At 33.1% G+C, this 27701-nt stretch overlaps 1 protein-coding gene and 1 pseudogene across 22 annotated transcripts in view; both read right to left on the bottom strand.

Moving 5' to 3' along the window:
• USP15 (ubiquitin specific peptidase 15) overlaps positions 1-27701 on the bottom strand; it is a 148599-nt gene that overhangs the window by 78415 nt on the left and 42483 nt on the right. For 10 of the 22 annotated variants that reach the window (XR_012420423.1, XR_012420424.1, XR_012420427.1 and 7 more), the window contains exons 4-6: positions 15111-15237; positions 8419-8564; positions 4090-4151 (exon numbers count right to left, since the gene is read on the bottom strand). Coding sequence is in view for 14 of the 22 variants with exons in the window: in XM_065524510.2 (XP_065380582.1) it covers positions 4090-4151; positions 8419-8564; positions 15111-15237 (335 nt within the window). In the remaining 8 variants the exon portion in view is untranslated. Of the gene's footprint in view, positions 1-4089; positions 4152-8418; positions 8565-15110; positions 15238-24018; positions 26555-27701 lie in introns of those variants that run through there. The other 12 variants (XR_006690523.2, XR_012420428.1, XM_074007319.1 and 9 more) reach the window with 6 other exon arrangements.
• LOC107126719 (large ribosomal subunit protein eL21-like) lies at positions 15111-25253 on the bottom strand (annotated as a pseudogene).

The following is a 27701-nucleotide window of genomic DNA, read 5'->3' as shown; positions in this document are numbered from 1 at the left end:
GATCTCACCATTGTTACTACCATCTCATTTTTCTTATTTGCTCTATTTACCAGTGATGGATATTTAACTAGGCTATCTCCAAATCCCCACTACCACAAACTATGCAGCTACAAAGATTATCTCCTCAAAGATCTGTTTAAAAATTCCCCTGAGTGCTGGGTCAGAGGGATTAAACACTTCTGATTTAATTAACTATTGACGATTTACAGAATGACAGTATCAGTTTACACTGGCATCGTAAGTACACAGATGTCTACACCACACCCAACACTTGGCATCAGCAAACTTTTAAATATTTGTCATTTTGATGGGTGAAAAATTGTATCTCATTTACGTTCATTTTTTTTCTGATTACTAGTGAATTTGTCTATCTTCTCATCTACCTCTCAGCACTTGGCTACCCTTTATTTAAATTGTTAGTATCTTTTATCTATTTTTTAGAAGCTATTTTTCTTTGTTTCTGTTAACTTATAGGGGTTCTTAATATATTACAGGTATTATTCCCTTTTGGTTTTAAAAGTTCCAAAGCTGACATCTGACTTTTAACTCTGTGTATAGTTCTTTTAACAGAAATCCTTAATTCCGATGTAATCAGATCCACTAAATTTGAACATTATGTTGTATGATCCCTATGATGTAACTATTCTCCAAAATTGCTACTATTCACTTTTATTTATATATTTATTTTCAGATAGAGTCTCACTCTGTCACCCAGGCTGGAGTGCAGTGGCACGATCTCGGCTCACTGAAACCTCCACCTCCCGGGTTCAAGCGATTCTCCTGCCTCAGTCTCCCGAGTAGCTGAGACTATAGGTGTCCACCACCATACCACCTAATTTTTGTAATTTTAGTACAGGCAGGGTTTCACCATGTTGGCCAGGCTGGTCTTGAACTCCTGACCGCTCAAAGTGCTGGGATTACAGGCATGAGCCACTATGCCCAGCCTACTATTCACTTTAAAGTGTTATATTTCTTATTTAGGTCTTTAATCCTTCTAGAGTTAGCCTTTGCATATAAAGTAGAAGGTAGGGCTCTAGTTTTCTTTTTTTCCAAATAGCCGGTACTCCTATTAAATGTAAGTAATCATCTGCTTTAAGCAACCTCACGACCTAATTGTGCCACATCATATACCAAGTTGTCAAATAGACATGAATCTGTCTGAGATTACTCATTTATACCAATCTATTTGCCTGTCTTTTGCTAGCATTATGTTGTTGTTATTAGTATAATTTTACAGTAACTCTCAATTAACTTGTAGGTCTAGTGTTCTTTCCTTCTTCTTTTCTATCAAAACTGATTCAGCTAATCCTGGACTTGTATTGGTCTATACTAACTTTAAAATGAGTTTGTCAAGTTTCTTAAAAAAAAAAAAAAAAAAAAAAAGATTTTTGAACAGGAGACACTGATGTGCTTTAGAGAAAACAGGCATTACTAGGTTAAGCCATATATTACATGACAATCTTTTATTTTCTAATAAACTTATATTCTTTTCCCATGAAGGTTTTATACATTTTTAATTAAGTTAATTTTTGTTAGACTATTTTCTAAGTGGATTTCTCATGATAAATGGCAGGAGTTAGAAATCTATGGCTCACAGGCCAAATCCAAGCTTGCCATCTACTTACAAATAAAGTTTTATTGGAACACAGGCATTGCCGTGTCTTGACATGATGTCTAAGGCTGCTTTCATACTACATCAGCAGTTACAGTTAACAGAGACCATATGGCCCACAAAGCTGAAAACATTTAAAAAAAGACTGCTGATCTCTCGGTATAGAAAAAACAACTGCTTTTTATAAATTAATCTTATATTAGACAACCTTGCTGAATTTTCTCAGTTCTAGTAGTTTGCTGACTGTTTTGGAATTTATACAAATGACTATATCATATACAAATAGTGAACTTTATTTCTTCTTTCTTGTCTCCTACTATTATTTAAATTGTGCTAAAAATTTCTCAATGAAATTTAACTTTTGCTATAGACTTGAGGTATATAGGTTGTGTTAAGTTAGAATTTCCCTTTATTCTTAGTTTTCTGAGAATCTTTTCATATACAGCTGCAAATCTTTTTCTGTATTCTAGTAAATTATTTGGCAATTTACGACATACTGCTACATAGTATTTCTTACATTTTAGAGGGAATAGATGTTTAACTTTTCTATGCTTTAATATATGGCATCCTTATTAAACTAGTAGATCCAGTGAAAAATGGGACTCTTGATTGTACTTTTGTACATCTCTAGTACAGCACCTGCATTCACCAATATTTATTGCATGAATATGGTGTGTTGGGTATTACATAGGAAACTGTGTTTTCTTTTACCCAAAGCCAAGTACTACAGTTGTTGGAAAAAATAAAAATGATATTGTGTTATTAGGGAATAAAAGAAAATATAAAATTAGTCTTATCTTTTGGGCAAAAATCGTCATTTTGAGTAGAAAAGATTTCTCAATCTTTAGAACTCATGGTTTTTTTAAAAAAAATATTAATCCACAAACAATTTTGTAATTTCAAAAATAATTTAAAGATAAAGCAAGTACATAGCAATCTAAACATTTAGGAAACAACAGTGGTTCTGCTTTGAAGACTAAAGTTAATGTTCACAAAAAATATTCCTATCTAAACCTTCATCAGTTATTAAATCTACATAATTCAGCCCACATGCTTTTAATATTAACATCTTCTTAATAAAAGTTCTACTTTTATACAAAGTTCTACCCTTGTACTGCATCCAACTAAGTAGGGTAAGAATAAAAATCACCTCCATGTAATTAACATATTTAGGTGCCTTCTCATGATATCTTTAAATGAAAAAAAAAAAAACAAAAAACTTCACATAAGATAAAAAGGATAGAAAACCACTTATAAAAGGTACATTGTGGTTTTATTTTATTTAATTTATTTGTTTTTTGGAGAAAGTCTCACTCTGTTGCCCAAGCTGGAAGTATAGTGGCACGATCTCAGCTCACTGCAACCTCTGCCTCCCGGGTTCAAGCGATTCTTGTGTCTCAGCCTCCCAAGTAGCTGGGATTACAGGGATGCATCACCACTCCCGGCTAATTTTTGTATTTTTAGAAGAGATGGGGTTTCACCATGTTGGCCAGGCTGGTCTCAAACTCCTGACCTTGTGATCTGCCTGCGTTGGCCTCCCAAAGTGCTGGGATTACAGGCATGTGCCACTGCGCCCAGAGGGTGCATTGTAGTTTTAAATAAAATAAAGTAGCAGACTTTTTACTTGCTTGGTTAAAATGCACTGAATTGTTATTAATTTTATTTAAAAATATCATTAAGAATTTCAAAATACAGGTTTACAATCCCTTATCAGAACATCTGAAATTCCAAAGCTCTGAAAATTTAAAGATTTTTACACAGTTCATTTGGTGGCAACCTAACCTGAACCGATATAATGCTATTTATAGTCCTTATTTATCCCACTTAGTGTGAATATTTGCTGAAAAAATATTAATGTGTTTGATTATAAAGTGTCCTTTTGCAGAAACAGAAACATTACAGTAATAGGGGGGACATGTACCATATTACTTCTTAAAGCTGTGAGAAGTCTGAACACAACTGGCCTTGTGTTTTGATAATGGAGTACAGATCTATTAGTTCTAAAACAGCTAAAAAGATTCCTAATTCTTCTTTCATTTACCCTCGAAAATACATCATATACTCCTCTATTCGTTATTTTTTATTCTAAAACTTTCATTTGAATAAATATATTACTTTCACATCAGATTCATTTTGATAAAGAAATATTTTAAGATACTTTAAAAAAGCACAAAAAGTTTCAAAAAATTAAACAAATATTTAATGATTTGACTGTATTAGACAATGCAACTTTCTCATTTATACCATATATTTATACTATGCCTTAAGATATTTGAATTGGAAGCTTTTAAAATAGTAACATATTAATTAAGAGCAAATGTAGATAGCTTGTATACTAAGAATAAAATACTCAAAGATAAAGAAGGCATGAATTTCTGAAATACACAACTAGGTTCTTCTATCATTGTGGATTTGATTATCTAACATCAAAGGCTTCAAAATCATACAATAAGCCCATAAGAAGTGGCAGCACTTACTTAGGAGTAGAAGGACCCCTTGGCCATGTTCCATCTTCATTTTTCTGTTCTATCACTAATACCTGCAAATATGACACAATAAAAGGGTGTTTTTCCATAACTCTGAATTTAAAATAACTTTAGAAGATAGCCGGGTAAACTAAGAAACTAAAGTAACTCTGTGATTATATAAAGCAAAACAGTAGACAAGGTGAACAGGTAATCTGCATTTCGATTCCAAAGCTAGGCAGGGGAGACTAAAAGACTTCAAATAACAAAAAAATCAGTAATGATAGTGAGAAGGAATTGTAGAAGATAAACTGTAAAGAAAACCACTGGTTCCATGACTTTAAGTATAAGAAAACGTAAACCAAGTAAATAGAATATAAATTCCTTGAATTCAGAGAATACATTTTCTATTTGTATTTGTAGGTTGTAACAGAGAACTCTGTAAATAAGAGATGCTCAATAAATGTTTGCAGCTGTTAAACACACTGACATAGGATCTTGGCTAACTTATTTTTATGTAAATGCAGACGAAGGGTGACAGATAATTCCAAATTACAGATTGTGTAGAATTTATTTGGGGTTTTGAAATTAGTGTGTATTTACATTATCACCATGGAAATTATAGAATCTTTAAATATACAAATGATAGAGTCCCATTTATGAGAATCAGACTGAAGTTCTCCGTTACAGCATGGATGAGGCAGACAGAAAACACCTCTAATAAATAAAAAGTATAGGCTTTGGCGGAGCTATACTTTATTTTAAAACACCCTAAAATCTTTCCTTGTATCTTCCAGTCTAATAAGTCTTTCTTCTAGTTTTTGCTATGGATTAGTCTGTGCAAAGAAGAAAAACTTAGCAAAAATAATTAAATTAGCAAAGGAAATATGTGATAATACCAATAAAAAGTTAAAATATACAATTTCCATGGAAAAACTGTAATACAGACAATATGACTTGAAGTAAATCCAAGGCATTACAAATTTGAATACATTTCATTTACTGTTTCATTAACTCTTTTTCTTAAAGTTGCAATTTCATAACCTACTCTACTCGCACTTAAGCAATATATTCTTGTGAACTATATGTTTCCAGGCCATTTATAAATTGGCATTTAGATCCTAGCTATGTAAAATGTAAGCATGTTTCAGAGTATATGTAACAAACAATAAAATGTTGATTTTAAAAACATTCATGAAACTTTGTTGTTAAAAGAGATGCTAATTAAAATATTAAAGTTAGCTTTAAAAAATCTATTATTTCACACATTAAAAAGTGTATTTGTACCATATAAAAAATAAGTGTACCATGTACCTAATATACTGATCCCTTCCTTCACATTCTTCTCCCTACCTACTAGAGACAAGTAATCACTGTCTCAATTTTCTGATTTTCATTCTGATGTAGTTTTGTAATTTTTTAAAAAGATTTACAAAGTAGAATTTAGTGAGTGATTTTTAACTTCTCAAGAATGTTTTGCTTTACCACAATTTATACGAGAGTAACAGTTACAGATAAACTGTATGTATAAATATATATATAAACTTTACAATCATTTGAGGACTTAAGTCAGTTTTAAAACAAGAGATTTTAGCTATAGGAGATTTCAAAGTTATGCATATAATATAATTATTTAACCATAATGCCTTAATTCCTAACAGTATTTATACTTAAAATTCCATGTTTTAAAAACCATAAATACTAATGCTGAAGGCCATCAGAAATATTAAAATTCAGTCCTTTATTCAAGTGTATCCTTTTCTGAATAAAATTTTGTTATAGTTAAAACTTTAACTCAAAATAAAAATATTTTTGAAAAGATTTCAAAATTCAAATTAAACCCACACAAAAAGGAGAGAAGAAATGCCTCACATTTTGGGAGACAAACTCTTCAATAATATGTCTTTATTTTCTAATGAGGAAACTTTCAATTTAAGTATTAAAAAAAAAAAAGGTCCAGGAGAGGGTTTAGTTCATTTATCTTCTCTGGCTGAAGAATTATCGTAGTCTGAAAAATTTAATGAATATTCTTTGAAACATTCCTGTTTTTAAAGATCAAGTCCTTAAGGATATTTAATCTTATTAAATTATTCTCTCATCTGCCATCTGATAAATGCTTACCTATCAAGAACATAAAATTATTTAACTTCTCTAAGTCTCAGTTTTCTAATGTACATGATGAAAAGAGTAACATTCATTTCAAAGGATTGCTGAGAAGGTTTAAAGACAGAATTCTATAGATTTCAAATTGTACTTTTGGAGCTACCTCAAGGCCTAATGGATGAAAACCAAGGAGAGAGGTTATGTCTACTGGAACACAGAAAGAGACAGCTGGCTACATAAAAGGGCAGTGTTGGCTCATCAGTGGATTTCCAAGGTCCACACTTCAGGCTTCCACCGGCTACATTTCCCTTTTAACTGTAATACATACTGGATTTTGTAAGATTTCTCTTAAGAATATAATGACTAAAATAAATCTGAAAATCACTGTATTTTGACAGCCTAGCACAATTCTTGACACACAGTAGGTATTTACTAAAAATTAATTTCCCTCACTTTCTCTAAATTTTTCCACAACTCAGAATCATATTATTGATGTTAACAGTAATTTTTAAATAAAACAAAAAAAAATCTTCCATTTACCAGAGCACCAGGCATGTTAGGTTCTGAAAATAAAAATAGGGTACAAAGTCTAACCAAAACAAGGACCTCATAGTCTGGGGAGATTAATATATACAAATAACTAAAGCATATAACTAAAGCATATAATATAATGAACAATACAAAACATATACATAAATCTTTGTGGAAGTTAAGGAAGCAATTTTTTCTCCAAAGTAGAAACATCCTATACCTCAACTGATACTGAGAGAAATAGGGAAGGCTGAATAGATGATGTGACATTTGAGCTAGAACCTGAAGGATGAACATTCTGATACGGCTAGCCTACATGATGGTATGGGATGGTTAATTTGATTATATGGATGGTTAAAAGGACTTTTTGCTGGATGAATACAGGGACTCCAAAGACATGTACATCATCAGGCAGCTGGAATAACACATTGGAAAGCACAAGAGTATGGAATAGCATAGTGTGTTCAGGGAACTATACGCAGCTCAGTTTGGTACTGCCTGAGTATAAACCACAAAACAAAGATAATCTAAAGATGACGGAAGAGTAGGTAGGAGGTTAAACCATAACTTGCATGCTGGCTTAAAGTGCCTGGACCTAATTATTAAGGAACCAGGAAAAGTTTATGAAAGGAAGACAGTGAACTTTACATTTTAGAATGAATATTCTGGCAAAAACAAGACTGTCCTACTGTTACCTGCTAATAACAGAAAAACAAAGGAAGAAAGATTGAGCAGACATACAAGAGCCTGGAGATAGAGGAAGGGTTGAGAATGGAACACAGAGATTACTTCAAGAGATAGAAGGTAGAATCAGTAGGACTTGCTGACTGTAACTAAACCTCTTCATTTCTCAATACTTTATTTGGATTACACCATTAGAAAAATACCGGCCAGGCACAGTGACGCACACCTGTAATCCCAGCACTTTGGGAGGCTGAGGCGGGCGGATCACGAGGTCGAGAGATCGAGACCATTCTGCCCCTTCCTGGCCAACATGATGAAACCTCGTCTCTACTGAAAATACAAAAATTAGCTGGGTGTGGTGGCGCACGCCTGTAGTCTCAGGTACTCAAGAGGCTGAGGCAGGAGAATCACTTGAACTTGGGAGGCAGAGGCTGCAGTGAGCCAAGATTGCATCACTGCACTCCAGCCTGGGAGACAGAGCGAGACTCTGTCTCAAATAAACAACAAAAAAGTCAAATTGGGAGCTGACACCTTTCAACAAGGGCTGGCAAACTAGAGTTCACTTAGCCTGCTGCACATTTATATGAACAGTTTTATTAGAACACAGCCATACTCATATATTGATGTATCATTTATGCTTGCTTTTGTGTACTACAATGGCAACATTTTAGATGCTACTTTGTGGCCTGCAGAGAACTGTAATTTGTAACAAAGAAATGTGTAAATAAGAGATGCTCCCTATATGTTTACTATTTGGTCTTTCACAGAAAGTTTGGTGCCCCACCTTATAATATTAGCTGGGATTTTTTTCTCATTAAAAATGATTTCTTTTTAACAAGTAGACTATTCCCAAGTTCAAGAAGGGAATCAGAAGTCAGAGTCAGTAACCAGCAGGGAGAGACAAGAGATGAGTTTAGAAAGAGGAAACCAGAAACAGCAGAGCCCATATATATTGCCAGGATATTGATTAAAGTTTGTGAATCCAAAAGCCTTCATGTATAGTACGCTTAAAATAAACAATACCTGTCCTTGGTATAAACCAGCATCCTGAATGGTGCTGTCTGGTTTATTCAGTGGTTCAAATGTATTACTCATGTATTTGTTCCACAATCTGGTCTCCTTTTCATCTGGAATACTGAAGATTTTTCTTATTTCCTTTTCAATTGTATCTAGATTTAAGGAGGAAAGATATATAAATATAGTATGTATTTCAAAATGTACCACATATAGCTAAATGTTACCAGCATAAAAATTCTAAATTTAAAATACTAATAGAAAATCAAGACTAAATATGTAATAAATCTATAAAACACAAACCAACAAAAGGGTTTTTGAGACCGAGTGTGCTTTTTATGGAAAAAATGGTATTTGTACGCCAACAAATTACTTGGGGAATTTAAAATTTCAAAAGTTAAGAGTTCAATCACCTAACATTAAAATATAATTTATGATACACAGGATAAACTTTAACTTTTAACATATTATAATTAAAATATTTTCTCAGGAGATGTAGGAATTAAAGTATGATTAAGAGATGTTACAGGTGGAAAATTTTTTAAGTATCACATAAGCAATTTAAAAATAGTTTATATTAAACTGAGCAGCTAACGAGAATATATGGACACAATAAAAAAGAAAGTGCCTTGTTTGAAGGGATGTCTGTATTCACCAAAATTTAGTATTTTCAAGGTAAAGCCATGTCTTTTTCTGATTTCTAAATCAATTTACTGAAATTTCATCCAGTTCTGGTTAATAACTTGCCTAACCAACTCAAGAAAATAATAATCAAAATATTTTATGATATATGAATACAGAATACTTTAAAATTGTAGAATAGTTTATTCGTTTTGAAAAAAATTATAAAACATTAAACTTAATAATATATGTTCTCTGAAGAAATATGAAAACCTACATCTATCTTACATAATTTTGTCCAATAATACTATCTACTTAGCAGCTAATGTTTTGTAATAGTCTTATAGTCAGTGAGGTTTTGATAAGGGCATTAAATCAGTAGAAAAAAAGGCACTAATTCAAAATATCAACAGCATTATCTCAAAACTTAAAGCAAATCACCCAGAATATTTAAATAATTACATAAAATAAATATATTCTTAGTACCTGTATTAGTCTGTTCTCACATTGCTATAAAGAACTACCTAAGACTGGGTAATTTATGAAGAAAAGAAGTTTAATTGACTTACAATTCCATGGGTTGTACAGGAAGCATGGCTAGGAGGCCTCAGGAAACTTAAAATCATGTTGGAAGACGAAGGGAAAGCAAGCACATCTTATCATGGCAGAGCAGGAGAGAGTGCAAAGGGGGAAGTGCTACACACTTTTAAACAACCCTATCTCATGATAACTCATTCACTATCACAAGAACAGCAAGGGGGAAATCTGCCTCTATGATTTAAACACCTCCCAGGAAGCACCTCCTCCAACATATGGGGGATTACAATTTGACATGAGATTTGGGTGGGAACACATAGCCAAGCCTTATCAGTACTGCTTTCTATTTTGGCAGGGTTGTCTTTTTTTCTTTTTGCTCTTTTTTATTAAAGTGAACGTATATACAGAAACATGCACTAATCATCAGTATTTTGTGATAAATTTCCAAAGTGGACATACCCATGTAAACTGCACCAAGATCAAGAAACAAAACACTACCTAGGAAGGAGGATAAAAGAAGAAGCCAAGGAAGAGAGCTGTTTTAATCTTTCTATAAAAATGAATAAATTTTTCCTGAGGGCAGAAATAATTTTTGCTCTTGGCAAAAATACTAAAAATACTGACAAATATAAATAAAATGTCTACCTAGATATAACCACTGTTGACATTCTGATATTTCTTCTGGATGTTTTTTCTATTATTACAGGCATCTGTGTACATAATATATTATAAACAAATGTGGAAACTTCCTCGAGTTTTGCGATCTAATTTACATATGGGGGAACATTACAGGCGTAGGAGTAGTAACGCAAAAGCCTTGAGGTGCAAATGTGCTTGGCATGTTTTAGAATAGCCTGGTACATCAATGTGGCTGAAGTAGAATATGTGATGTAGAAATAAGACTATAAAGGTACTTCTGCAGGATTATATACACTTCTGTGAGCTATCAAAGTATTTATATTTTAATCTGAGCAAAAAAGGAAGCTATTGAGGAGTTGGGAAGAGAAGTGCAATATGACTGACATTTTAAGTGTTCACTTTTGCTGCTAGTGAAGAACAATGCAGAAGGTCTGATAAGGTTTGGCTCTGTGTCCCCACCCAAATCTCATGCCGAATTGTAACCCCAGTGTTTGACGAGGCACCTGGTGGGAGATGACTGGATCATGGGGTCAGATTTCCCCCTTGTTGTTCCCGTGACAGTGAGTGAGTTTGTGATCTGGTGATCTCACGTGATCTGGTGGTTTGAAAGTGTGTGGCACTTCCCCCTTTGCTCTCTCTTTTGCTCTGCCATAGTAAGATGTGGTTGCTTCCCCATTTGCCTTCTACCATGAGTGTTAAGTTTCCTGAGGCCTCCTAGCCACGCTTCCTGTACAGCCTATGGAACTGTAAGTCAATTAAACCTCTTTTCTTCATAAATTACTCAGCCTCCAGTAGTTCTTCATAGCAGTGCGAGAATGGACTAACTCAAGGTCAGAGGTATGTAACTAGGCTACTGCAGCAATCCTAACCAAAGTGGTAGCAATGGAAGCAGTGTTAAGTGGTCCAATTGAGAATAAATTCTGAAGGAATTGCTAAGAAGATATGCTGCTAGATTACATGAAGGGTGAGAAATAAAGGAATCAGAAATGATTTTTGGCCTAAGCAATTGGAAGAGCAAAAGTGGGAATTAGGGAGATAAGGAAGAATGACAGAGCCTCAGGTTTTTTGGGAAAGGGAGCTTAGTTTTATACCTGATAGTCTTCTTGAGAAGCCTGTCAGATATACAAATGAAGATATGTGATAGTTCAAACTGGAATTATGGGAGACTTTAGGGCAGGACCTATCAACTTAAAAGATATCAACAAGTGGAAAATATTTAAAGCCAGGAGAACAAAAGAAATCACCAAGGAAAGGAGGGCTGGGAGAATATGGAGACACTGATATTTTGAGATAAAGAATATGAAGAGGGTTTTGCAAAGGACTCCAACAAGATGCAGCCAGTGAGAAACTGTACCCAGGAAGCCATGTGAAGAGAAAGTGCTTCTAGATGGAAAAGTAGTTTATCTGTGTTGTACTTTGCTGACAGGTCAGGAAAATGGAAGATTTCTATATATTACCACTGGATTTGTCAATGGCAAGATCATGAGAGACTATGACAGAAGTAGTACCAATGGAGTGGTAGGTTTCGATGTCTAAAGTAGTGGGCTGAAGAGAAAATGGGAGCAGGAAAGTGGTGACCAGAACACAGGATGCTAAAATTGAGATTTGGCAAGTGCAGTTACAGATAACAACAGTCTAGGGTTTAACTATAATAATTGGTGGCTGAACTTGGGTATAGGTTAAGATCACTGAAGTTGAGAATGGTCAAAGGACTGACAGCGTGTGCTTATTTTTCCACGTATTAATTCAATTATACTAGCCAGTTAATGAAAAGTAAACAGAGGTAGAAAAATAATACAGGTTACTCACAAAAATTAGAAATTAAAAAAAATTAATATAGGTCATAGAAATTAAATATTTTTCAAGAAGTTTTATGTTTTTAGTAGTTAATCTTAAAGGAAAATAAAACTATTATTTTATCTCTCTTACTTGAACATGCTCAATGTTCAAATATATCAATTTTGGCAGAAAATATTTGAGGGTAGAAGATTTTGGCCCTGATAGGTAAATCATTTACATATGGCCTATGGCCTGCTATCATTTTTACTATATATCAATGTAAGTAGTACTAGCTGAAAACAAAATATTTTATTAATTTGGTAACAAGAGAAAACAGACACTTATACTTCCTAATTCTGTTTATAAAATTTATATAGCTGTATTTCACATACATAGCTATTTTAATCATTTTCAATCAAGATTTCTTAAAAGACCATAGGGGAAAAATATATATGTATCTTAAGTTTCTTAAGTAAATGCTGTGTTTCAAAACCCATTTCCTTTAGAAAAACAAAATCAGCCCAATTAATATCTCCAAAACGAATATTCCTTTAGCATACACAGATTGTGTAAGGCAGCAATTGAGAGATGAGAGTTTAAGAGCTCTGCTTATGAAGTTAAAGTACTAGCTCTACCACTTGGTACCAGGGTGAATTGAGGTAGATTCTAAATCTCAGTTTCATTATCTATAAGAGGAAGATACTTGCTTGCTTAACTTTAAACAAGAAAATTCCTGTAAAGTGCTTAAAACATAGTAAATATTCAATAACTGTTAACCTGTATGATAACCATAATTATGAAGTGTCTAAAATTCCTGACTTGACAAATTACAATTTTTGCAAACCTTTTTGCTTAAAAAGAAGACTCATTCTAATACAGACTTTCAAACTGTTTAAACTAAGAGCTATAGTAAGAAACTGTGACCCAGGACATACACATGTATGTTGATATTTTGTATTCTAATATCTCCCATTCAATTTTCTTTACTCCCAAAACTGTTTAATGAACCACCAAAATATCAACAATCCAGTTGGAAAAACAATGATTTAATACAGTAAGAAATTATAGCTATGCAAAAATTGGGTTCATACAGAATGTTAAAGTATATATCCAATTTATCTAGCATTTTAAAGTATTAGTATATTAATCTATGTTGACTAAAATCTATGCTAGATTGTAAACTTTTTGAAGCAGTGAACCTTTATAAAGTATACATCTTTGTGACAAATTCTTACACAGTTCTTATCATGAGAACCCATAATGCTTGTTTAGAATTGAGAAATTAAATCAGTTGCTGATTTTCCTGAATTTCAAAATACTTAGTATAATAATGTTCTAAAATAAGATTTCTGATGGTCTCATATTTATAATTTTCCTATCAAAATGAGGTAGGGAGAGAAGTAAATACCAAACTTTAAAAATAACTAGAAAACATTTTAAGAGGTAGCCTCTCATTTATATTCCAATTGGCTACAAATTTCAGAGACGACTCTGAATTAATTTTAACAGATTACCCTTGTTAAATTTATAGACTCTTCTCATGTACATACCTATATGATTAAAATAATTTTCATATGTTGAAAACTTTGTTTTTAATATGTAGAAATATCTTATTTTCCTAAATATATTCCATAAATCTGGAAATTCAAAAGTCAAGCAATTTATCTGTAATAATAATTATAATAACATTTATATATGAAATTCCTTATCTTTTAAGCATTCATTTTAGAAAGATGAGTCTATGAGCTTTTTTTTTTTTTTTGAGATGAGGTCTCACACTGTCACCAGGCTAGAGTACAGTGGCATGGTCTCGGTCTACTGCAGCCTCCACCTCCCGGGTTCAAGCAATTTTTTTGCCTCAGCCTCCCAAGCAGCTGGGGTTACAGGCGCACGCCCACTACACCTGGCTAATTTTTGTACTTTTAGTAGAGATGGGGTTTCACCATGTTGGCCAGGCTGGTCTCGAACTCCTTACTTCAGGTGATCCACCCGCCTAAGCCTCCCAAAGTGCTGGGATTACAGGTGTGAGCCACCGCGTCCGGCCAACTATGAGCTTATTGAAACTTAATCTCGGATTTATAAATGTTCTAGCTAAATGAAGAGGGGAGAATAAAGAGTCATAACATAATGCTGTATTTTATTTGATGCAAACATTAGGATTAACCAAGCACTGAGTACTTGAATAATGCTATTTCATAAAAAATATGGGTTAAAAGGATTTTCCTGCTGTGAGGTGGATAAGTGGTGAAAGAAAGCCAAATGCACTTAATGAAATTCAGAAATACTTTCATTTACTTTAATGACTGGTTCCAACAAGGAAATCTTATGCCGTGCTGTAATTCATAAATTTGCTAATCCTCTTCCATGCTGGGTTCTAAAAGTTATGTGTCCTTCTTCACTGTTCATTTGTATTTTCTAAGATCAATGTTATCACCATTAATCTTGTTTTACAACTTCATTTGAAATTAAATACTGTAAAATTTTTTGAGTTGTTTTATGAAACAAAAAGTATGTAATTTTTATTAAATTCATAATCATTTATTTAAAAAAAATTTTATTCAGTATATTCTTTACCTAAAATTAAAACTGTCTTTTAAATAGAAAGAAAACAATTTATATAAATTTTAATATACAGAGAGAATTAAGTCCACTTATATTTGAGACTTACAACTGCTTATGCCACTCATTAATTTGAAAAATCAATGTGTCAAAATAACGCTAAGCCTGCTGCCTCAGCTACTTACCTGTATTTATAGAATAAAATAATAAACTAGGAGAAAAAAGGAAATAACCCATTTTAATTTTCCATGCTACCATACCAAGATTTAATTAAGTTTTTATTTAAAGGTCTATGTTACAAATGACACACCAGTTGCTAAATAAAAACAACAATTATTTGATTTTTTTAAAAAAGCAAAATGGCACAAATGTTAAAATTCATTTAATAAATGCAAAAGCATACAAGAAACAATAATTTAACTCTAAGACACTGTATCAAAGCTGGAAATTGAATGTCTATATTTAAATCCTTAAAATGGTTATCATGCAAGCAGCATATAACAAAGATAATTCTAACTAAATATCTAATAGCAATGATTTAAAAACGAGACAGGATCTTGCATTACCTATTGTGTCAGCTTTGCTAAATCTTCGAGTTACAACATTGTTCATGTTTCCATTTTCACATAGCTTCAATTCTGTGAGATATACTTCTACTTTGCAGTGCTTTACAAACATACCCTGTTCAACCACCTAAAATAATGAAACAAAACAAATCAGTGTCACCTATATCAATATATCTCACTATAATAACAATATATTTAAAGAGACTTTAGAAAACTGCAGATCTCCAGTGAAAAACCAGTCACTATCAAAGCCTGTCAATATATATAAAAAAAGATATTGGATACTTGAAATTTCAAAAGCAAGAAAGCTTTTTGGAAATTTTGATATTTAAAAGAAAGAAAGAATCATGATTTTAAAATATTAAGTGTCAGTTTGGAAAGGCATTCTACTGACCTATGAAGATACACTGGTACACCATAAATAATTAATATTCAGCATTTATAATGAGAAAGCTTACCCAAAATGACTATGTGCAAATATATACATATGTTGTTTATACATTCAAATAAATACAGTTCTGAGTGAAGATACAAACATAATTCTCAGAGCTTCTAGTAGTGATCCCAAGCAGAAAACCTTTAAAAAGTTGTTTATACAATTTCAACTCAATGGCTATACTATCACTGTTATGTTAAAATATATCTATTAAAATGATAACTCCAAATTACTGTTGCTAAAATATTCAGCTATGGCTAGGTAACTGATATGTTAGTTTCACCCTACAATGACTTTATTTGACCTTTAACTACATACTTAGTAATTCTATGTAACAATTAAAAGAAAGCTGTTAAGCATGCAAGCCATAAAGCATAAAAAGGAAATACATATATATTAAGGTCACCTTTTAAATAAGTATAATTCCTTTTGATCTTCTAAAGGTTAACTGTAGGATTTCAGTCATGAATACTGTTTCTGAAAATAGTAATAGGCCTGATATGTGATCCATTAGACAAATATGGCAAAAGGGAGGCTCCAAATGACTGTTGGATATACTCACAAGCTTACATCAATTCAGAAAAGGAGTTTACAAACTTGTCTTTCACTGCATGGAAAAAATTCAAATGCAGTTCATCTAGTATTTACTATCTAATCCAACACACATTTTTATGATACTCTGCCGTACATATTTTTTTAATCATGCTTGTTACAATTTTTTTAAACAGGCAGCAGTCTGCACCTCTCCTTCTGCTAATAAATGTAACTTGTTTTGTAAAACCAATATGTTAAACTACTGAGATTTGTTTTAAACCTCTTAAGCTGATTTACTTCATGGTTACAAATGTAATAACATTTAATTGTATAAGATTATGTACCCTAGAACTTAAAGTATTAAAAAAAAAAAAAAAACCAAAAAAAAAAAAAAGATTACTTGTAGTTATATTTAAGTAGAGAAACAAGGAATCAAATATTCTTATCAGTCAGTAATTTCTGTACTGAGGCTCAATATCTGAGTAAAATCCTAAAATAAACTACATTAAAGTAGCTACTAATCACTGGTAGTTACTAAAACTAAGGTAAACTGCAGGCCTCATTTTTATGGAAGAAAAAGAAAAATGGAATGACCAACACAAAGCAGGATTAGAGATAAGTACGGTTAAATAACAACCATAAAATAAATCCCCCATTATGATTTATATTGACGTATATACTTTCTAAATAGGCATAGTTTTCTAAAAATAAAAATAGATTTCCATAATACTATAGATATTTTCCTGGAAAGAACCTGGTAGTCACCAGGTCACTGTAAGAGTCATTGTGAAAACAAAATATCAAGAATATTTCAAAATCCACACTACCGGGATTCACAATTTTTCTTACCATTTTTTTCTTCTCTCCTACGTTTTACATTGCTAAAACCTTCATCATCACTACTCGGAATATTGCTACTATATTTATAAGATATTTATTTTACTAATTCCAAAAGTAGTGTATTAACAAGGTGTCATTTTTAAAAATATGAGTTTGTTGTCAAACTATTTGAAAAGTATATGTACTATTAAAGCCTGAAAATAACAGCACCATAAAAAGAAAAATAATAAGCACATTTACGAATCAATGTTATAATTGTCACATGTAGATTATTTGCTTTTATAAAGTCCTTCATGTTTGTTTACATAAAATCTCCTTCCTACCTTAATTAAAAATGTATGCATTGAAAATGATGGTCATGAAGACTAATAGGAAGAAACAAGCTTATAAAAAAAAGTAAAGTTTTATTTACCTAATTATTATAACTATTAAAAAATATATTTGAAATAATATTGGAAGGGGGATATTCAGAAATGATAGTTATGTTTCAATATTATAGATGATAGTTATAATGTTTACTCTCAATGAATTATAACACTGTTATATTACCATAAATAAAAAGTGAGTACATGATGAAATCTGGCTCCTTGTCCAAAATTTAAGACTTATGGACAGGCAAACATATTTTCATTAATTTATAACCATAATGAAGGCAAAGTCTCTTCACTAAGTATTTAAGCTAAATATAAGTTTATAGAGGATTAAAATAAATAATTTCTATTTGTTCATTTTTTTGCTATGAATATTGAGGGCATTTTTTACAAGGCCATTAAACATACTAATTAAACCCAATATAGTCTACTCTTTATATCTGTCTGTGTATGAAAAGTTTCATAGAAACTTTACTTTCATTCCAAGTGCCTTCCTCCCTGAAATGGGAAGAGAAATAAAAGTAATTTCTAAAAAAATCTAGTACTATATAAACAATTTCATAACACCAGGCCTCTAACAGACTGACTTACTCTTTTGTAGGAGCTAGCTTCATTCATTTTAAAAGTATTTGCTGAGTACCTACATTCGGTGCAGATAAACTAGACCTAGATCCTGGAGTCTGACTGAGAACAGATAACAGTGAAGACAGAGAAGTAGATAAACACAACATAACTATGAAATCATAGTTCTTAATGTATAAGAAACAAATCCTATATATGTGATATTCCATCCACAAATATTTCAGAGTACTTTCTTCAGAAACAAAGACTCAAACATAACCACATTACCATCATCACACCTAAAAAATTAAAACTCATCAATTAATATCAAATATCCAGTCAAAAGTCAAATTTTTCCTTCTATCTCATTTTTAATATATTGTTTGAATCAGGATCCAAATACAGTCCATATACTGCAATAGACTAATTTGTTTCTTAAGTGTCTTTTAACCTAGAAGTTCTCCATCTTTCCTACTCTTGTAATTTTTAGTTGAGATCACTTCATAGATAGTGACATATACTCACTCTAAACAGGATGCAAATATCTAGTTGCTCCTTTTTTTGTGATGCTGGTGGACATTAAAGCCAATGCCTAGATCCAGTGATGGGCAAACTTATGAACTAAGTTTGGCTAAACTTAGGTTTAGATGGCTAAATGTACCCATCACCTATTTTTGTAAATATTGCTTTACTGGAACACAGCCACACCCATTCATTCATGTCTACGGCTACTTTCATACTCAATTATTAATTATCTAGGGCTGCTTTTATGTCTCAATCAGCAAAGTTTAGTCATTTCAAAAGAGACTAAAGGGTGCATAAAGCTAAAAATATTTACTATCTGGCCCTTTACAGAAAAACGTTAGTGACCTATTCCTCCTACATCTTCAGTCTCTAGACCTTCAGCCTAGATCCATTAACTCAATAAGTCTTCTTTAATTTTACCCAGTAATGTTTCACAATTTTCAATACAGAAAAACACAGTTCTTACTAGGTTTATTCCTAAGTATTTTGACCTGTAAATGTTATTTTAAAATTCAACTTTATTGAGAGACAACCTGTTGAAGGGGAGAAAATATTTATAAGCTATTCATCCAACAGAGGACTAATATCCAGAATACACAAGGACTCAACAACTCAACAGGTAAAAACCAATCCCATTTAAAAGTGGGCAAACGACATGAACAGACATTTCTCAAAAGACAAACAAATGGCCAACGGTGTATAAAAACAGGTTCAACATCACTAATCATCAGAGAAATGCAAATCAAAACCACAATGAGGTATCACCTTACCCAAGCCATAATGGCTATTATTAAAAAGACAAAAGAAAACAGATGCTGGTGAAGATGTGGAGAAAAGGGAACACTTATACACTGTTAACGGGAATGTAAACTAGTACAGCCACTACAGAAAACAGCGTGGAGATTTCTCAAAAATCTAAAAATTGAATTACCATTCAATCCAGCAATCCTAGTACTGCATATCTAACCAAAGGAAAAGAAGTTAATATATGAAAGGGATACCTGCACTCACATGTTTATTGTAGCACTATCTACAATAGCAAGATATGGAACCAACCTAGGTGCTCATCAATGAATGAACAGATAAATACGGGTGTGTGTGTGTGTGTGTGTGTGTGTGTGTGTGTACACATGTATATACATATATATAAACAATGGAGTACTATTCAGCCATTACAAAGAATGAAATCATGTCTTTTGCAGCAACATGGATGAAGCTGGAGGTCATTATATTAAATGAAATAAGCCAGGGACAAAATGACAAATATTATATGCTCTTATTTGTATGTGGAAGCTAAAAAATTTGACCACATGAAGTAAAGAGTGGAAAGATAGGTAACAGACACTGGGAAGGATAAGGAAGGGAGCAGGGAAGGATGAAGGGAACTGGGTTAAAAGTACAAACATACAGTAAGATGGAATAAATTCAATGTTTGAAAGCAGAGCAGGGTGACTATACTTAACAAAAATGTATTGAACTCGGGTGAAGGACATCCTAAATACCCTGACTTGATCACTACTTACTATATATATGTAACAAATTTTCTCATCTACACCATAAATTTGTACAAATAAAACTAAACTTTATTTGTTGCCAATAAAAAACTGGTTTCCCTATACTGCCCTCATATCAGGCAACCTGTTAAATTTACCTATTAATTCTAATTGTTTACCAGTACATATTTTTGGAATTTTAAACCTATAGAATCATGCCTTCTAAAAACACTGACAGTCTTATGTTTTCTTTTTCAAGGTTCACTCTTTTAGTTCTTTTTACTGTATTACCATACTGGCTAAGATTTCTAACACAGTTATTCTTGATTTGGGAAGAACTTTTAATATTTTACCAATAAGTATAATATTTACTGGTGGTTCCTATTCCTAGTTTTCTGAGAGTTTTTTAAAAGATCATACACGGATGTTGAGCATCAAATGTTCTTTCTACATGTATTATTTTTCTTCTTTATTCTGCTAAAATTATGAGTGCTTTTCAAAGTTAAAATTGTATTCTTCGAAAAATATCTACCTTGGTCATTTTTGTCCTTTTTACATAATGCTGGATTTGTCTTGCTAACACTTGTTAGGACTTAAGCATCTATGTTCATGAGTGAGACCAGCCTGTAATTTTTCTTTCTCGTCCTTCAGGTTTTATGTCATGTTTATGCTAGCCTTATAAAATAAGTTGGGGAGTACTGCTTCTATTCTCAGAAAGAATCTGTATGGTACTGGTTTATGGTTTCCCTAAATATTTGGTAGAATACACTGGTAAAGCTTTCTTGGCCTGAAGCTTTCTTTGTGGGAAGGTTTTCAATGACTCAATTTCTTTAATCAAATAGGTGAATTCGAGTTTCCTATTTATTACTGTATTAAAGTTTTGTTTGTCTAGAAATTACTTCATCTAAATTTTCAAATTACATAAAACTGTTCAAAACATAATATTTTTTTAAAAAGTCTTTAGACTCTGGCATGATGTTTCCTTTTTCATTCATAATATAGGTTATCTGTGCCTACCCTCTTTTTATTCTTAAACAGTCTTGCCAGGACTCATCTTTATTTTACTGGTCTAATTTCACTGTTCTCTGCAATGACTGAATTTTGCTCATTTAGTGTGGGTTTGTTTCTATTTTGTTAACGTCTACTTTATAATGTTTCTTCTTAACTTCAATTTCCTTTTCTTAACTTGTTGAGACAATAGATTTTCATTTTCTTTTCCAATATTTGCACTGAAGTTATCAAATTCCTTCTGAGAATGACTTCAGCCGTTATCATTCAGTTTACAGTATGTCTAATTTTCATTCTTCTCTTTGTCTCAAGGATTACTTAAAGGTATATTTTTCCATTGCTAGGTAGTTGGGGGATAATCAAGTTATCTTTTTGTTACTGATTCTAGCTTAATCCCACTAAAGCCAGAAAATACAGTGAACAATTTCTATCATTTGAAGTTTACTGGAATTTTGATAACCCAGAATATGGTCAACTTTGCTTAAAATTTCCACTTAATAGTAATGTGTATTCTGCAACGACTAAGTACAATGAATATGTCAATTAGGTTATGGTGGTTAATCATGTTGTTCAAATCTTAATTACAAGCTTACACATGTAGCTGTTGGCAGCCTCTGTTCCTCATTATGTGAGTCTCTCTATACAGTAAGTTAAGGGTAAAGTTATGGCTTTGCCCAGAGTGAGTGATCCAAGGGGAGGGGATGAGGGGTACAGCACACGTATGTGCACTCCCAATAGAAGTATCGGTATCCATTAAGGACTAATCTCAAAAGTGACATAGCACCACTTCTGCCATATGCTACTGACTGCACAGACCAATTGTAGTACAATGTGGGAAAGAATTACATAAGAGTATGGATTCTGGAGGTCACAATCACTGGGGAGCATCTTTGAGGCTGGGTACCACAGTCTATGCCCTGGCCCCTAATGATTCACACAGTTCCTTCCCCCAAAACACAAAATACACTTACCTCTTCCAAAGGCCCCAACTAGTCTCAAATCATTTTAGCAACTTGGAGTTCAGAAATTTGTCATCTATAATTGACAAATTATAATTTTCTATAAGCCTTTGAAGACATATATTTTGAGACCCCTAGTGGATGCCTGAAACCACAAATAGCACACTAATCCCTATATTCACTATGTTTCTTCCTTTACAAACATACATACCTATGACAAAGTTTAATTTATTAATTATGCACAGTAAGAGACTAACAATAGCTAATAATAAAATAGAACAATTAGAACAATATACTATAACAAAGGTGATGTGTATGTGGTCTCTCAAAGTAGCTTATCATACTGTATTCATCCTTTTTCTTGTAATGATATGAGATAATAAAATGTCTACGTGATGAGAAGCGGTGAAGTGAATGACGTACATTGTAACGCTGCATTATGCTACTAATGCCCTTCGACAAACTACTGTGACAGTAAATTGATAGCCAAGATGGCTACTAAGTGACAAATGGGAAGGTAGTGTATAGTGTCCATGTGGAGGACATGGAATGGGGCAGCATCATGTTACTTGGAATAGTGCACAATTTAAAACTCACAAATTGTTTATTTCCAGAATTTCCCACTTAATATTTTTGGACCATGGTTGCCTGCAGGTAACTGAAATCACGGAAAGCAAAACCATAGATAAGGGGGGACTACTGCAATGTCTCTTGATCTATAGGCCTGTGAACTAAGAGACAAGTTTTCTGTCCCCCATACACCCAAAATAAAACAATGAAGCACACAGAACGTAGCCTTTTAAATGTTCCTGTTTTATAAGAGGGGAAATAGGAGGTACAAAGGAATCAATGGTCCATATCTATTATGAAATCTACCTGGACAAATACTAGAAATTCCTTGACTGGAACTCAGTTCTACCCTTGCCTGAAAATTATTCTAACATTTGGTTCTGTCCTCTAAGTCATCCTTTTTTCATGCATTAGCACATGCTTGAAGTTAAGTAAATTTTCAGCCTGATTCCCACTTATTGGGTCTGGGAGGTCAAAGGCCTCTTTCATTTAATACTGTCTCTGCAGTCCAAAATGGCAGTGGTTCTGTGAGGTAATTCAAAAACAATGTAGGTCTCCACCAGATCTTACTGGAGTTCCTTCCATTAGACAAAAGCCATACCCACAAATATTCTCTAGGATAAGTCCTCTCTACTTTGGCTTTATGCTAATAAAGCTAAGGTGTTGCCCATAAGCTTTTTGAAGCCCTCCTGTTCTTAGAAGCCACATATTGAGAAGAAATCCTTAATATTATTAATTAATATTACTAATGACAGGACAATCTCTAAGTTAACCCTTAAATGCTTTATAGGGCCTTTTGTCTGAATAGTACTGTGAGGCATGACCTTTCATTTTTCTGAGGCAACTTACAGTCACACCCTTGGCTGCAAGATTAGATCATACTTTTTTCCGAGAACTCTGAGTCTCAGAAACACTTCTTAGAATTAGCATCGTTTGCCATCTGGAGGGGCTATGAATCTTGAAAACTAGTAAATATTGGCTCTGTTTTATTGAACAATCCTTTCTTTAGTGTATTTCTCTTCTCTCACATCTGACTATAAGCAACACAAAAAGAAACTAGGCAGTATTTTTAACACTTTGGCAGACCTCTAATTTCGTTAAATACTACCTTTAACCTTTCAGTTTACTGCAGGCAACATGCTGCTAAACTTACTCTGCCACTGTGTAACAAAGACCACTTTCTATCCGTTTCCAATAAGACCTTCCTCACTTTAAATTCTCACTGGCAGCTATCTCAAAGTCTAGTAATCTACTAACAGTTTGTTTAAGGCCCTTTAAGCTTTCATTGATACTCTTAAAGTTCTGACAACTTCTATTCACTGTCAGCTCCAAAGCCACACCACATTTCAAGTTTTTGTATCAGCACCTATTTACAGGTACCAAGATCAGTATCAGTTATCAATTGCTGCATAATAAATTACCCCAAAATTTACCAGCTTAACACAGCAAACATTATCTCACAATGTTTCTGAGGGTCAAGAATCTGGGAGCAGCTTAACTGGGTTGATTCGGTGTAGAGTTTCTCATGAGGTTGCTCTCAAGGTATGGCTGGGGTTTCAATCATCTGAAAGCTGAACTAGAACTAAAGGATCCACTTCCAAGGTCACTCACATGGTTGTTGCAGGCCTCCGTTCCTCTCTATTGGCCAGAGATCTCAGTTCCTCACCATGTGGGCCTCTCCATAGGCTGCCTGAGTGTCCTCGCCATATGCAGTTGAATTCCCCCGAGTGAGAAATGAGAAAGAGAGACAGCTAGAGTGCGTGTGCACCTAAGATGTAAGCCGCGGTGTTTTTTTATAACCTAATCTTGAAAGCGATGTATCATGAGTACTGCTATATGCTATTGGCCACACAGACCAACCTCAGTACAACATGGAAGAGGAGTGCCCAAGAATATGGATATGAGGAGTTGGGGATCACTGGGGAACATAGTGGAGAATATTATCTTAACTTACATGCTAACACTATTGCGTAGTTTAATTTTACATGCATTTTCAACTCCATAAAAATTATTATCAATGTTTTCAACAGTCCATCTTAAGATTTATTCACAACATTTACATTTTGTCAGTCTACACAGTTTTCCTGCATCTCCAAGCTTACAACTGGAATAATTTTCCTTCCTTTCTTAAGATTATTTTGTAGTGCCTTTAGTACAAGTCTGCAGGTAACAAATTATATTAGTTTTTATTTGAAAATCGCTTTTTTCACCATCATCCCTGAAGGATTATTTTCTTAGTCACAGAATTCTATATTGGCAGTTATTTTCTTTTTTTTTTTTTTTTTCAGCCCAGAGGTCTTTTATTTATTTATTTTTTTAACACCTATTATGCCATGAATTCATAGGGAATAGGTTCCAGCAGCTCAGGCTCCTTCCCATTGGTTCTCACAAAGTGTGCTTCTCTGGGTGGAGCAGGCTGGCGCTTCAGTTGAACCCAGGTACCTTTCTCTTTGGCTTCTTTCTTTTTCTGATCATTTTCCTTCACGCGTTTCAGGAAGCTATCTCTGCTCTTAGAATGCTTAATGTGCTCAATACGTACATTAATTCTCTTGGCAAGAATCTTGCCCTTGTTTGTTTACAACAATGCCAACAGCATGCTGGGTAACGTTGTAGACTCTCCCAGTTTTGCCATGGTAACACTTGTGGGGCATTCCTTTTTGAACGGTACCCATTCCCTTGATGTCTACGATATCACCTTTCTTATAGATTCGCATATACGTGGCCAAAGGAACAACTCCATGTTTTCTAAAAGGCCTAGAGAACATATATCGGGTGCCTCTCCTCTTTCCCTTTGTGTTCGTCATTTTGGCAAATTACTGGAAGATGGCGGTTCCGGGCGAAAGGGCAGTTATTTTCTTTTAACATATTAAAGTCTACTGTTTTCTGGCTTCCATGGTTTCTCTTGAGAAATCATTACTTTGTCTTATCCTTATTTTGAAGATAATATGTCTTTTTCTCTGGCTATTATTAGAAATATCTTTTTGCCTTTGCTTTTGAACATTGGTACTGGGTACTGTTTTGTTTGTATTATTTCAGTTTCAGATTCATAGCATTTCTTTAATCTAAAGCATGACACCTTTCTCAGCTTGGGAAAATTCTCAGCTATTACCTCCGTATTAGTTCTACTCATTCTTTCTTTCCTCTCCAAGATTCCAACTACATGTATGCATGTTAAACTTATTTACTGCATTCCATTTATGCCTTAGCTTTTTTCTGTATTTTCTATTCTTTTGTCTCTCTAAGCTTTAGACTCTATATTTTCTACTGACAAATCATTTAGTTTACAAATTTTCTCTTCAGTTCTGTTTGGTCTAATAATTTTTTTCCTAAACATTAAATCCACAAAATTTTCATATTATTAGTTTTAGAATTCTATTTGCTTCTTCTTTAATAGTTTTGCCCTACTTCTCTTTTTTGTTTTTTTTGAGCATAATAAGCCCAGTATTCTAAAATCTAATAACTCAATTACCTTGGTTTCTTACGGGTCTGTTTCTATTGTCTGCCGTTTCTCTTGGATTTTGATTCCATTGTATTTTCTGCTTATATCCCTGCTTTCTTTTCGTCCATTCTTTGAGTGCTGACACTATAAATTACGCATTTTAGAGATCTTTGAGGTACAGGAAGATGTTTAACTTTGTTTCTGCATTATAGCTAAGGGAACCACCAATCCTAGATTCTTTAATGCAATCAGAGATGGGTAACATTCAAAGTTGGGCTTCAGACACTATAAGCTGGTCTATTTACTTCTTTGAGTTCCACCCGCATCAGTCATGTGCGGCACAGTGAAAATGCAAATGAAATTCCCAAATTTAAGTGTGATTAATTAAATTTTACTACAGATTTAATGTTGTAGGAAATTGCATCTGTAATAACAACTCCAGGCAATGTAATGTAGCATATGAACATTTGCAAACTATTTTACAGGTTGAATATATTTCATTTATCTTATTAAAAATAAGTATGTGGTCTCCTAAGAGATTTGTCAAATGTTTTTTCTTTCTACTTGTGTGAAATTTTTTATTATATTTTACTTTGTTATTACACAGAGGTTTCAAGAACTCTCAGTGAGGAATACTTCAAAGAGTAACGGCAATGAAGTTGGCAGTTGATCTGTTTACCATACTGAAGACTGCTAGTGTATAACGTGCTACATTCATAAGAAAAAAAAAAGTGTATTGTTAAGATTAAAGGAATACAGTTTAATACATTTAAAGATATTTTGGACACAATTTTTCCTTTATCCTAGGAATGAAATAATTCTAGACAGTTTTACAGCTAAATAGGCTATCCTTTGATCAAAACACTAAATTCTCCAGCAACTATAGATAAAGCAACTTGATCATTTTACAGCTCTATAAGGCTAGCATTCCTACAAGAGAGAAATTCTAATTTAGAAATGGCTGAGTGAAACTAAGGAATAAAACTAAACAAAAATAAATAAAAGGTACACTCAAGATCTGTTCAGAAAATAAGATCCAAGGTTAGCTTCTAATATACCTAAAACCATAGACACACAAATACAAACTGTTAATATGGCAACTTTGTAGCACCAATTCCAAATAAATTCAAATATAGTTTGGTCTACTAGAGGTTTTTTTACCTTTATGTTACCTAATCCAATTTTTAAATTATTTCTATGCAGTGGGGGACGGGGGGAGTGCAGGGGGCCCCAAACCAGATATAAAATTATGCCAAGAGATTTTGGTCCCTTCTCAGCCTCCCACCCCTCCCATAATAAATGATCAAACACATGTGTAAGGTTCGCTCATTTACCTTGAATATATGGTATTCTACTATAGCAACACCCTTATTGTTTTTTAGTTCACTAAAACAAAGAAAATTTGTTATTCTCAATGTTTCTAGATTATAATTTTAAAATATTAAAGGATATGAAAAAAATCTACATTTTCAAGTTTAAAAAATTTTTATGTTCCAAAAAACATTGCTTCAACTTTTAGTTTCTTCATTGTTTTCTAATTGTTTTATCAAAAACAGTGCCGCACAGAAAACGGCGTCAAGTTGCCAAAGTCTGTATCCTGATATGACTTTCTAAAATAACTAGATCCTAAGTTTTTATCCTCATTTCCTATTTGTAAAATGGGGATATTACTACTTACCTTATAGAGTTTCTCTCTCTATATAGAGGATTAATCAATAATACGTATACTTACAATAGTGGCTAGCATAAGTATACCCTCTTAACATGTTACTTGCCATTATTATAACACAGTGTATGGTAATTTTGCTGACTTTTTCTCTAAGATAAGTGATAAGACTTCACAATTCATTGAATT

This window comes from Macaca fascicularis, chromosome 11 (genome assembly GCF_037993035.2).
Source record: "Macaca fascicularis isolate 582-1 chromosome 11, T2T-MFA8v1.1".
Lineage (NCBI taxonomy): Eukaryota > Metazoa > Chordata > Mammalia > Primates > Cercopithecidae > Macaca > Macaca fascicularis.
This window is presented reverse-complemented; position numbering and strand designations above follow the sequence as displayed.